The sequence below is a fragment of the Dipodomys merriami genome, unplaced genomic scaffold (genome assembly GCF_024711535.1).
Source record: "Dipodomys merriami isolate MVZ:Mamm:240054 unplaced genomic scaffold, mDipMer1.0.p SCAF_137, whole genome shotgun sequence".
NCBI lineage: Eukaryota > Metazoa > Chordata > Mammalia > Rodentia > Heteromyidae > Dipodomys > Dipodomys merriami.
In genome coordinates, this window is record NW_027202682.1 from 855,026 (window position 1) to 867,276 (window position 12,251).

General features: G+C 52.0%; 1 protein-coding gene across 2 annotated transcripts in view; it reads right to left on the reverse strand.

Moving 5' to 3' along the window:
- LOC138825367 (GATOR1 complex protein NPRL3) overlaps window positions 1-2,357 on the reverse strand; it is a 35,312-nt gene extending 32,955 nt beyond the window's left edge. The window contains exon 1 of one of the 2 annotated variants that reach the window (XM_070019820.1): window positions 2,062-2,357. In XM_070019820.1, the coding sequence (XP_069875921.1) occupies window positions 2,062-2,179 (118 nt within the window). In that variant the 5' untranslated portion in view covers window positions 2,180-2,357. Of the gene's footprint in view, window positions 1-819; window positions 946-2,061 lie in introns of those variants that run through there. The other variant, XM_070019821.1, reaches the window with a different exon arrangement.
- Window positions 2,358-12,251: the final 9,894 nt, after the last annotated feature.

Consider the following 12,251-nt stretch of genomic DNA (forward strand, 5'->3'; position numbering starts at 1 on the left):
TTAAATAAACCCTACCAGAAGGACAACTACTTCATATTAAAACACACACACACATATACACACACACACTCTCACAGTCACCAGTGGTTCATACATGTAATCCTAGCTAATCAGAAGGCTGAGATCTGAGAATTGATGTTTGAAACCAGCCTGGGCAGCAAAGTTTGTGAGACTCTTTTTATGGGGCTTAAACTCTTGTGGGGCTTGAACTCAGGGCATGAATGATGTCTCCGAGTTTTTTCACTCAGGTAGGTTAGTGCTCTACCACTTGGAGTCACAGCACCACTTCTGATTTTCTGGAGTTTCTTGGAGACAAGTCTCACAGGGCTGGGACTGTGGCTTAGTGGTAGACTGCTTGCCTAGCACAAAGCCCTGGGTTTGATTCCTCAGTACCACACAAAGAGAAAAAGCTGGAGTGGGGCTGTGGCTCAAGTGGTAGAGTGCTAGCCTTGAGCAAAAGAAGCTCAGGAACAGAGCCTAGGCCCTGAGTTCAAGCCCACTGGCATAAACAAAAAAAAAATTTAAGTCTCACAATTTTCCTTCCTGCTTTGAACTGCGATTCTCACATCTCAGCCTCCTAAGCAGCCAGGATTACAGGTGCAAGCCACCAGCACCCATCTCCCATGAGATTCTTATCTCCAATTAACCACTCAAAAAGCAGAAGTAGTGGTGTAGCTCAAATAGTAGAATGCTAGCCTTGAGCACAGAGGTTCAGGGACAGCGCCCAGGCTCTGAGTTCAAGCCCCACAACTGACAAAAAATAATAATACTAATATTCACAAATATGTTAAGTGAGCTAAGCCAACATCAGAGACAAACCTCATGTTTTTTCTGATATGCAGTAGTTAGTTCTCAATGCGCTGGGAGCTGGGTGCCGGGGCTCGAGCCTGTCATCCTAGCTACTCAGTAGGGTAGATCTGAGGATTGTGGTTCAAAGCCAGCCCAGGCAGGAAAAGCTGTGAAACTCTTATCTCCAATAAGCCACCAGAAAACTGATAGTGGTGCTGTGGCTCAAGTGGCAGAGCGCTAGCCTTGAGCTGAGGGCCAGTGCTCAGGCACAGAGTTCAAGCCCCATGACTGACAAAAAATTACAAAAAGGTGGAGGTATGGTTCAAAATGGCTTAAGTAGGGGCTGGGAGGTGGCTCAGTGGTAGAGCGCTTGCCTTGCATGCATGAGGCCCTGGATCTAATTCCTCAGCACCACATAAGAAAAAAGCCGGAAGTGGTGCTGTGGCTCAAGTGGTGGAGCGCTGGCCTTGAGCTGAAGCCTGAGGGACAGCGCCCAGACCCAGAGTTCAGGCCCCAGGACCGACACAACAATAACTAAATAAGTAACATGACAACTTGCTTAGGATTCCAGGTGAGCCCAAAAGAGGACAGGCACGAAGGTGCCAGGCCTCAGTGGCTCTTCGTGTTTACACAAAGCATATGTTCTTTTTCTGATGACTCTGGATGCTTTGTTCATTTATTTATTGCCAGTCCCGGGCCTGAACTCAGGGCCTGGGCGCGGTCTCGCGGTCTCACGGTCTCACGGTCTCACGGTCTCACGGGCGGGCGGAGGGCCGGGGCGGGCGGAGGGCCGGGGCGGGCCCCGGGGCGGGCGGAGGGCCGGGGCGGGCCCCGGGGCGGGCGGAGGGCCGGGGCGGGCCCCGGGGCGGGCGGAGGGCCGGGGCGGGCCCCGGGGCGGGCGGAGGGCCGGGGCGGGCCCCGGGGCGGGCGGAGGGCCGGGGCGGGCCCCGGGGCGGGCGGAGGGCCGGGGCGGGCGGGCCCCGGGGCGGGCGGAGGGCCGGGGCGGGCGGGCCCCGGGGCGGGCGGAGGGCCGGGGCGGGCGGGCCCCGGGGCGGGCGGAGGGCCGGGGCGGGCCCCGGGGCGGGCGGGGGAGAAGCGTCCCGGACGGCGCGGCCTGGCACAGAGCTCGGCTCGGGCGGCCGCGGGGCCGCGCTCGGGGAGGGGCGGGTTTCTAAGCGTCCTCGGCTGCCCCCGCCTGGGGCGGGGCGGGGCCCGTCGGTCCGTCGGTCGGTCCGTCGGTCGGTCCGTCGTTCGGCCCGCGGCCCCACTTACTGGTGCGGGACGCCGGGTGCTCCGGGCTCCTCTGGAACGGGTACCGGAACAGCAGCTTGTTGCCCCGGCTGCCCGAGCTCACCAGGATCACGCTGATGGGGCTGGTGTTGTCCCCCATGCCGGCGCGGGCGGGGCCCGGGCGAGCGGCCCACAGACTCCGAGCCCACGCACACCCGCCACGCTCGCGAGACCTTCGTCTTGCGGCCCGGAAGCGGCGCTGGGCGCGGGCGCGGGCGCGCGGCGGGGCAGCGTACGCAGGCGAGGTGCCGGGCCCCGGCGTCGCTCGGCGCCCGGGCCGAGTGCGCAGGCGCGGCCCCGGCGTCGCTCGGCGCCCCGGCCATGTGCGCAGGCGCGGCCCCGGCGTCGCTAGGCGCCCGGGCCGAGTGCGCAGGCGCGGCCCCGGCGTCGCTCGGCGCCCGGGCCGAGTGCGCAGGCGCGGCCCCGGCGTCGCTCGGCGCCCCGGCCGTGTGCGCAGGCGCGGCCCCGGCGTCGCTCGCGCCCGGGCCGTGTGCGCAGGCGCGGCGCCGGTCGGCGTCGCTCGCGGTCCGCGCTCGCTCAGCGTCCCGCGTTCAGCCCAGGCAGCCAACACACAACCAGCTGCGCGCAGTAGGACCGCGCGGGCAGTGCCCGGAACCGCCGCGCAGCCGCGGAGCTGCTCGCCAGCGTGCGGACGCCCAGCGCCTGACTGGAGAACGGGAGGGGCGGGAAGGCGGCTGGGGCACAGCGCCCCTCGCAGGCACCCGGCCCTGGGTTCGAGTCTCAGCACCAGCTCCGCAGACAATGCCGGAAGGGCGCCGTGGCTCCGGTGGTAGAGCGCCAGCGCCCGGGCCCAGAGCTCGAGCCCAAGTAGACGCACACCTGGAGGGCGGAGGCAGAGGGGCACAGCGCCCAGGCTGAGCACCCACCGCACATAACGGAATCAGTTTGGAGGGTCCTGGGTTCGAATCCCAGGCCCCTGCGTGCTAGACAGGCCCTCTACTGTTGAGCCGCGCCCCCCGTCTTAATGTCCAGAAACTCCAAGAAGAAATCAGTGCTTTCTATGGGGTGCTTGTGTAGAAACGTTACATTTGCTCGCTTGCCAGTGTCTGAACTGCTCTCTCCTCCTCCTGGCTCGTTGTCTAGTGGGGACACATTCCTTCCGTCTGTTGCAGATTTTGCCCGTCTTTATCCCTGTCCTATATGCTGGTCTGTGCATTCTCCCACACTTCCCAACAGTGTCTCCGCAACAGAAGTGAGAGGGCCCACGGCTGGGTCGAGTGTCCAGGCCCTGCATACACGCCCCAGGACTGGTAGAAAAGAACCAAAGCGAGGAGAGAGAGAGAGAGAGAGAGAGAAAGAAGAAAAGAAAGGGAAAGGAAGGAAGGGAAAGAAGAGAGAGAAGAAAAGAAAGGGAAAGGAAGAAAGCAAGGAAGGAAGAGAAAGAAAGAAATTAAGGAAGGAAGGGAAAGAAAAGAGAGAGAGAGGAAGGACGAGAAAGAGGGCTGGGAAGGTGGCTCAGTGGTAGAGTGTTTGCCTTGCATGAAGCCCTGGGTTCAATTCCTCAGCACCATATAAGCAGAAAATGCCAGAAGTGGCTCTGTGGCTTAAGTGGTAGAGTGCTCACCTTGAACTGAAGAGCTGAGGGACAGCGCCCAGGCCAAGTTCAGGCCCCATGACTGGCAAAAAGAGAGAGAGAGAAAGAAAGAGAGAGATGAAAAGCTGAGGGACAGCACCCAGGCTCAGAGTTTGAGCCCCACGACCGACAAAAAAGGAAAGGAATTGGGGTACAGAAAGAGGAGGAGAGGTTGGGAGGAAATCAGTCCCTGGAGAATGGCCAGTCATGTGGGGAGGCCTTCCGGCAGAGGCATGGGGGTCTGTAATGCCCAGACATGAGGAAACTGTGACTCAAGCTCCGCTTCTCTGACTCCCCTTGCCACCAGGGCGTTCTGAGGGTACCCCAGCTAAAGAGCAGCCTCCCGGCTGCCCTGACACCTTACAGGCCTGACACCTGCCAGTAACCCTCCCGGGAGGGCTCACAGTTCACTTTTCTGACTGTGGGGTGTGAGTGTGTGGAGGTGCATGAGTGTGTCTGTGTGTCTGTGTGTATGAGGGGGTGTGTGCTGGTACTGGGGCTTAAACTCAGAGCCTGGGCACTATCCCTTAAGATGCTCTACCACATAAGCCAAAGTTCCTCTTCTGGCATTTTGCTAATTAATTGGAAATAAGAGTCTCACAGACTTTTCTGCCCAGACTGGCTTTGAACCTCAACCCTCAGATACCAGCCCCCTGAGTAGCTAGGGTTATATGTGTGAGCCACCGGTGCCTGGCTCTGACTATGTAATAGAAATAAGCATTAGAATTGGTGCAAACCATGGGAAGATGGTTAGCTCTCATGCTCAGAGATCCATGGGGCTCAGTACCTGCCTTGGAGACTCCCAGAGCCACCCTCAGTGCCACCACCTCAGACCCAACCCTGTCCACATCTCTGGCTGCTCATGTTCACACCCTGGTCTGAGGGTCTGCAGGCTGCACTGTGCACCTGTTTCCCCACCAGTAGCAGAATTTAGACTCAAAGTGCAGTGCTAGCTCTAGGCTCTTTCTAGGCTCTCACCGTGTCTCCTGGACAGAAGACTATCAACTAACTGCTGCACCCAGCAGGAACATCCTCAGACTCCTCTCCTAACACCCCACACCCCTAAATCCTGATTTCAAATGAAAATAACTTGGTTTATTAAATGATGTTTTTAAGAAAGTGGACTTTTGGAAACATGCTTCCCTCCTGCCTAGCAATCCCTTGGGTGGGTCAGAAACTGCTTGGGCACTGGGCCTATCAGTCCTGTCACTTGGAGGGCCAGAGGACTGGGAGCTGGGCCTATCAGTCCTGTCACTTGGAGGGCCAGAGGACTGGGAGCTGGGACTTATCAGTCCTGTCACTTGGAGGGCCAGAGGACTGGGAGCTGGGCCTTATCAGTCCTGTCACTTGGAGGGCCAGAGGACTGGGAGGGGTGCACAGACCCTATCTAGGACTGGCTTCCCTCCAGAGGTCTGTCCCTCCAGAGAGAAGTAAGGAGAATAATCTTTAATTCTCCATACCTTGAGCTCCAATGGCAACAGATGATTCTTCCTCCTGCCAACATGTGGCCTAAGGTTAACATTTCTCACAAAGGTTAAAGCAGTGAGGCTGGAACTTAAAAAGTTAGCATTTGGGGGCTGGGAAGGTGGTTCAGTGGTAGAGTGCTTGCCTTGCAAGCATGAGGCCCTGGGTTCGATTCCTCAGCACCACATAAACAGAAAAAGCCGGAAGTGGTGCTGTGGCTTCAGTGGTAGAGAGCTAGCCTTGAGCTGAAGAGCTGAGGGACAGCACCCAGGCCCAGAGTTCAGGCCCCATGACCAGCAAAAATAAAAATAATAATAATAATAATAATAATAATAATAATAAAGTTAGCGTTTGGGCTGGAAATGTGGCTTGGTAGTAGAGTGCTTGCCCAGCATGCATGAAGCCCTGGGTTTGATTCCTCAGTACCACATACACAGAAAAAGCTGGAAGTGAAGCGGTGGCTCAAGTGGTAGAGTGCTAGCCTTGACAAAGATGCTCAGGGACAGAGCCCAGACCCTGAGTTCAAGTCCCAGGACTGGTTTTTTAAAAAAAGTTGGAGCTGGGGATTTAACTCAACAGAAGAACACCTGCCTGGAGAGCGCAAGGCCCTGAGTTAAGTCCTAAGCTCTGGAAAAAAAAAAAAAAAAAAAAAAAAAAAAGCTTAGAGTTCCCACAGTTCCTCACCCATGGGCTCAAAACGGGCCTGGAGCTTGGAATTTTGCCCAAAGACCTGCACAGACTCAAGATCCTTCTGTCAGAGATATCAAGCCTGGTCCAAGCCCAGATGGAATCTAGCCCACACCACCAAACCATCAGGCTAATTCCTTGTGGACACAAGCCAGAAGCCAGTGGCTCATGCCTATAATCCTAGGTACTCAGGTGGCTGAGACCTGAGGATTGAAGTTTAGAGCCAGCCTGCCAAGAAAGTCCATGAGACTCTTTTTTCCAATTACCCAACAAAAAGCTAGATGTGGAACTATGGCTCAAGTGGTAGGGCACTAACCTTGAGCAAAGAAGCTCAGGCTAGCACCAAGGCCCTGATTTCAAATTTTTCAACACACACACACGCGCGCGCACACACACACACACACACACACACACACACACACACACACACGGACACTGGTAGCTCATATCTATAATCCTAGCTAGTTGGGAGGCTGAGATCTGAAGACTATGGTTCAAAACCAGCCCAGGCAGGAAAGTCTGTGAAATTCTTATCTCTAATTATCAAAAAGCCAGAAGTAGAGCTATGGCTCAAGCAGTAGAACACTAGCCTTGTGCAAAAAACTCAAGAGACAGGGGCTGGGAAGTTGGCTCAGTGGTAAAGCGCATGCCTTGCATGCCAGAGGCCCTGGGTTCGATTCCTCAGCACCACATAAGCAAAAAGAAAAAAGCCGGAAGTGGCGCTGTGGCTCAAGTGGTAGAGCGCTAGCCTTGAGCTGAAGAGCTGAGGGACAGCGCCCAGGCCCAGAGTTCAGGCCCCATGACCAGGCCCAAAAAAACAAACAAACAAACAACAACAAAAAAAAAACTCAGAGACAGTGTGCAAGCCTATGTTCAAGCCCCATGACTGATAGAAAAGATGAAAGAGAAGTAAGGAGGGAAAGAATAAGAAAGAGAAAGAAAGGAATAAGATGGGGCTGGGAAGGAGGCTCAGTGGCAGAGCGCTTGCCTTACATTCATGAGGCCCTGGGTTTGATTCCTCAGCACCACATAAGCAAAAAGAAAAAAGCCAGAAGTGGCGCTGTGGCTCAAGAGGTAGAGCACTAGCCTTGAGCTGAAGAGCTGAGGGACAGCGCTCAGGCCCAGAGTTCAGGCCCCACGACTAGATGCAAAAAAAAAACAAAAAAAAAAAAAAGGAGGCTCAGTGGTAGAGTACTTGCCTTGCATGCATGAGGCCCTGGGTTCGATTCGCCAGCACCACATAAGCAAAAAGAAAAAAAGAAAAAAAAAGCCAGAAGTGGCGCTGTGGCTCAAGTGGTAGAGTACTAGCCTTGAGCTGAAGAGCTGAGGGACAGCACCCAGGCCCAGAGTTCAGGCCCCACGACCGGACCCAAAAAAAAGAGAAAGGAAGGAAGAGAGGAAGGAAGGAAGAGAGGAAGAAAGGGAAGGAGGGAGGGAAAGAGAAAAAAGAAAGAAAAAAGAAAAAGGAAGGAAGAGAGGAAGAAAAGGCAGGAAGGAGGGAAGGAGGAAGATAGATCATGGACATAGTTCATAATCTCCTTGGACCTCCATTTCCTTATCTTTACAAATCCAATGACAATAAAACAAACCTTCCTTCACAGAAGAGCCATGGGTGCAGTATGGAGAGGCTTGATGCTGTGCTCAGAACTTAGGAACCCCCTGATAGATACTGGACTCACACCACACAAATGGTCCAGTGTAAACTATTGCCAAGTGCACGGGTCAGTGAAACAAAGCTGTCTTTTTCATCTTGGCTTATAGGCACACATTTTAACCTGTGTGGGCACGCGCATGGGTGTGTGAGCCAATACTGGGACTTGAACTCAGATCCTCACATTCTTGTTTGGCTTTTTTTGCCTAAAGCTGAAAAAAGTGCCCAACAGCATTTTCATACTAAAAATAAGCAGGCCAGGTACCAGTGGTTCATACCTGTTATCCCAGCTACCCAGAGGCTGAGATCTGAAGATCAAGGTTCAAAGCCAGGGGGCTGGGAAGGCGGCTCAGTGGTAGAGTACTTCCTTCGCATGCCTGAAGCCCTGGGTTCAGGGTCTCAGCACCACATAAGCAGAAAAACCCGGAAGTGGCACTGTGGCTCAAGTGGTAGAGTGTTAGCCTTGAGCTGAAGAGCAGAGGGACAGCGCCCAGGCCCAGAGTTCAGACCCTACGACCAACAAAAACAAAAAAAGCAGTTCAAAGCCAGCTCAGGCAGGAAAGTCCCTGAAGCTCTTATCTCCAACCGACCACCATAGCGGCCAGAAGTAGAGCTGTGACTCAAGTGGTAGAGCGTCAGCTTTGAGCACAAAGCTAACAGACAGCACCCAGGCGCCGAGATCAAGCCTCAGGACCATCACAAATAAATAAATGAATAACGTAAGTAACAGTATTGTACAACCACTGCCCCAGTCTAGTCCCAGGTCATTTCCATCCCCTTGCTCAGTACTTACTTCCCCTCTTCCCTCTCTCCAGCCTTGACAACTATAGCCAGGCTCTTCAGGATAGGTCATGCACATGAAGTCATATAACATATAGCCTTTGTGTTTAGCTTTTTTTCCCCTTTATCACTGTGGATTTTATTTTTTTTTGTTGTTATTGTAGAATTGATATACAGAGGGGTTTACAGTTACATGAATCAGGTAATGAGTCCAGTTCTTTTTTTTTTTTTTTGGGGGGGGGTCCTGTTGAAGGGCCTGAACTCTGGGCCTGGGCGCTGTCCCTCAGCTCTTCAGCTCAAGGCTAGCGCTCTACCACTTGAGCCACAGTGCCAGCTTTTTTCATTTTGTTTATGTGGTGCTGAGGAATCGAAGCCAGGGCCTTAGGCATGCAAGGCAAGCGCTCTACCACTGAGCCATCTTCCCAGCCCCTACAGTTCTTTTTTTTAAACTATCATTGTGTTTTCAAGGTTCACTATCTTGTTGAAAGGGTGATATTGACCAAGAAACGTTGTATTTATAAACTATTTTGTTGAATGGCAACACCTTGGTACAACTACTTAAAAATAACAAAATTTTTCAAAAAAAATTCTGAGGGAATATAGGACACTATGTGAAAGGAAACATACTTACTACCTGACGTATGTCACCTCTAAAACAACAGTAAATTAGGAAGAAAAATATTTTGTGTTTATTTTTTCTTTTGGTGTTTGTTTCCCAAATGACATAGCAGTTATGAACTTATAAAACCCTGTGCAAATGTATAGTAATATATACATGCTGATGTTTATATATTTATGCGTTTAAATATTTGTATAAATATACACTTATACCTTCAGTATTAGCCAAGTTTAATTAATATTTGTTGTCTTAATTCGATAAACCAGTTAACAAACAAAGAAGAAGGAGGAGGAGGAGGAGGAGGAGGAGGAGGAGGAGGAGGAGGAGGAGGAGGAGGAAGAGGAGAAAAAGAGAAGGAGGAAGAGGAGGAGGAGGAAGAAGAGGAAGAATTAGTCTAATTAGAAAAGAACATCCGGCTGGGAATGGGGCTCAGTGGTAGAATGCTGTGGCTTCTCCCAGGGCTTTAGTTCGTATTCTTCTTTTTGGTGCTACGGACTGAACCCAAGGCCTCACTTGTGCTAAGCGTGTATCCCACCACTGAGCTTCGCTCAGGCCCGTTTTGGATAAGTTATCAGACATGATTATTGAATGTTTTCTCTCCTATGGGAATGACTTATGTTAAAGCTGCCACCATCAAGACATTCTGGGTGTGGTGAAGGATTGATGACAGACCAATGGGACAGAGGGCAACCAGGCAGTGTGCTGCACTCCTTCGATTCTAGCACTCAGAAGGCAAAGACAGAAATACCATGAATTTGAGACCAGCCTCGGTTACATTGTAAGAATCTTTCTCAAAAATTAAAAATTCTGGGGCTGGGAAGGTGGCTCAGTGGTAGAGCGCTTGCCTTGCATGCCTGAGGCCCTGGGTTCGATTCCTCAGCACCACATAAGCAAAAAGAAAAAAGCCGGAAGTGGCGCTGTGGCTCAAGTGGTAGAGCGCTAGCCTTGAGCTGAAGAGCTGAGGGACAGCGCCCAGACCCAGAGTTCAGGCCCCACGACCGGACCCCCCCAAAAAAAAATTAAAAATTCTGGCTGGGTGCTGGTGGCTCATACCTGTAATCCTAGCTACTCAGTAGGCTGAGATCTGAGGATAGCAGTTCAAAGCCAGCGCAGGCAGGAAAGTCTGTGAGACTCTTATCTCCAATTAACCACTAGAAAACCAGAAGTGGAGTTTCCAGTACCACAATCAAAGTGGTAGAGGACTAGCCTTGTGCAAAAAGCTCAGGGGCAACACCCAGCCTGGCATAAAACAAAAAACAACGCCGGGCGCTGCTGGCTCACACCTGTCATCCTAGCTATTCAGGAGGCTGAGATCTGAGGATTGTGCTTCAAAGCCAGCCCAGGCAGGAAAATCTGTGAGACTCTTATCTCCAATAAACCACTAGAAAACCAGAAGTGGCGCTGTGGCTGAAGCGGTAGAGCGCTCGCCTTGAGCTGAAGAGCTGAGGGACAGCGCCCAGGCCCAGAGTTCAAGCCCCATAACCAAAAAAAAAAAAATCTTAGCCAGCCCCTGGTGGCTCATACTTGTAACCCAAGCTATTCAGGTAGCTGAGACTAAACAGCAAAATTTGAGGGCAGCCCAATAAAGAAAGTCCGTGAAATTCCCCTCCAAAATAACCAGCAAAAAGCTAGGCTGGGCTAGGCGCCAGTGGCTCATGCCTGGAATCCTAGCTACACAGGAGGCTGAGATCTGAGGATCACGGTTCAAAGCCAGCCCGAGCAGGAAAGTCCATGAGACTCTTATCTCCAATAAACCACTCAGAAAACTGGAAATGGGCTGGGAAGGTGGCTCAGTGGTAGACCGCTTGCCTTGCATGCCTGAGGCCCTGGGTTCCATTCCTCAGCACCACATAAGCAAAAAGAAAAAAGCCGGAAGTGGTGCTGTGGCTCAAATGGTAGAGTTCTAGTCTTGAGCTGAAGAGCTGAGGGACAGCACCAAAGCCCAGAGTTCAAGCCTCATGACAAACAGACACACAAAAAAGCTAGGCTAGAGGCTTGGCTCAAGTGATAGAGCACCAGCCAATCAAGCAAACTGTTAGTAAGCTCAAGACTCTGAGTTCAAACTTTGATTCTGGAAAAAAGAGAGAGGGAAGGAGGGGAAAGAGAGAGACACCACAATTCAAAAATGAGCAAAATACCCAACTATATATTTCACTAAGATATATGAATGACAAAAAGCACATGGCAAGAGCCTCCACTTCCTTAATGTTCAGGGAAATGCAGTTTGAAATAAAAAGCTCATATTAGTACACATCTGCAAAAAGAGCTAAAATGCAAAAATGCCGACAAAGATGATGAGATACAAAATGGTAAAACTACCAGAAAATAATTTGATAACTCCTTATAACAAAGTTAAATGTGCACTTGCGTGTGCGCACACATGCACGTGTTGGCACTGAAGCCTGAACTCAGGGCCTCTTACTCTCACTTGGCTTTTTCCACTCTAAGGATAGTGTTCAACCATTTGAAACACACCTTCACTTCTGGCTTTTTACTAGTTAACTCTAGAAATAAGAGTCTCATGGACTTTTATTCCCTGGCTTTAAACTGGGATCCTAAGATCTCAGCCTCTGTTGGGCGCTAGTGGCTCTCTCCTGTAATCCTAGCTACTCAGGAGGTTGAGATCTGAGGATCGCAGTTCGAAGCCATCCTGGTCAGGAAAGTCCATGAGACTCTTATCTCCAATTAACCACCAGAAAACGGGAAGTGGAGCTGTGGATCAAAGTGGTAGAGCGCTATCCTTCAGTGAAAAAGCTCAGGGACATCACCCAGGCTTGAGTTCAAGCCTCACAACTCACAATATATATAAAATAAAATCAAGTGACGATTTGTTTCATAAGACAATGGCCAGTACGGAGGGCTGCTGCAGCCCCAACCCTAACTCATGGATTGCAGTATCAATCCTAAATCTCTTTGGCTGACCTGCCACCTGCTCCTGATGGTCAGGGTGGACCTAATGCTGGGGATACAGGATACTTGCTTTTTTTTGGAAGAAACCCAAGAATCAGAGACAGTCAAGTGGATGGCACAGGTAGCATGGTTCAGTATAGAGCTGGACTTCAGACACAGTAATGAACTCCTAGGATGGTTGGGCCCCTATCTGTCCTGGATTGTGTCAGACTACGGCCAACACCCCTCTAAGGCCAAGGGGCAGGCAACAGTGATAGCCTTCAGCCCAAGTCCCACCAGGCCAGGACTCCTATTGTCCCTAGGTCTGATAACAAACCGCACCCTGGTGGCCCCCTCGCTGCCCCCAGTCAGTGGCCACAGCTCGTCAGGGTCTCTACTCTGTGTATATAAGAGACCCTGGAAATGAACCCCAGCAGGCTAGTCTGGAGAGCACTTAGCTCCTGCACAGCCACCCCACCACCACCACC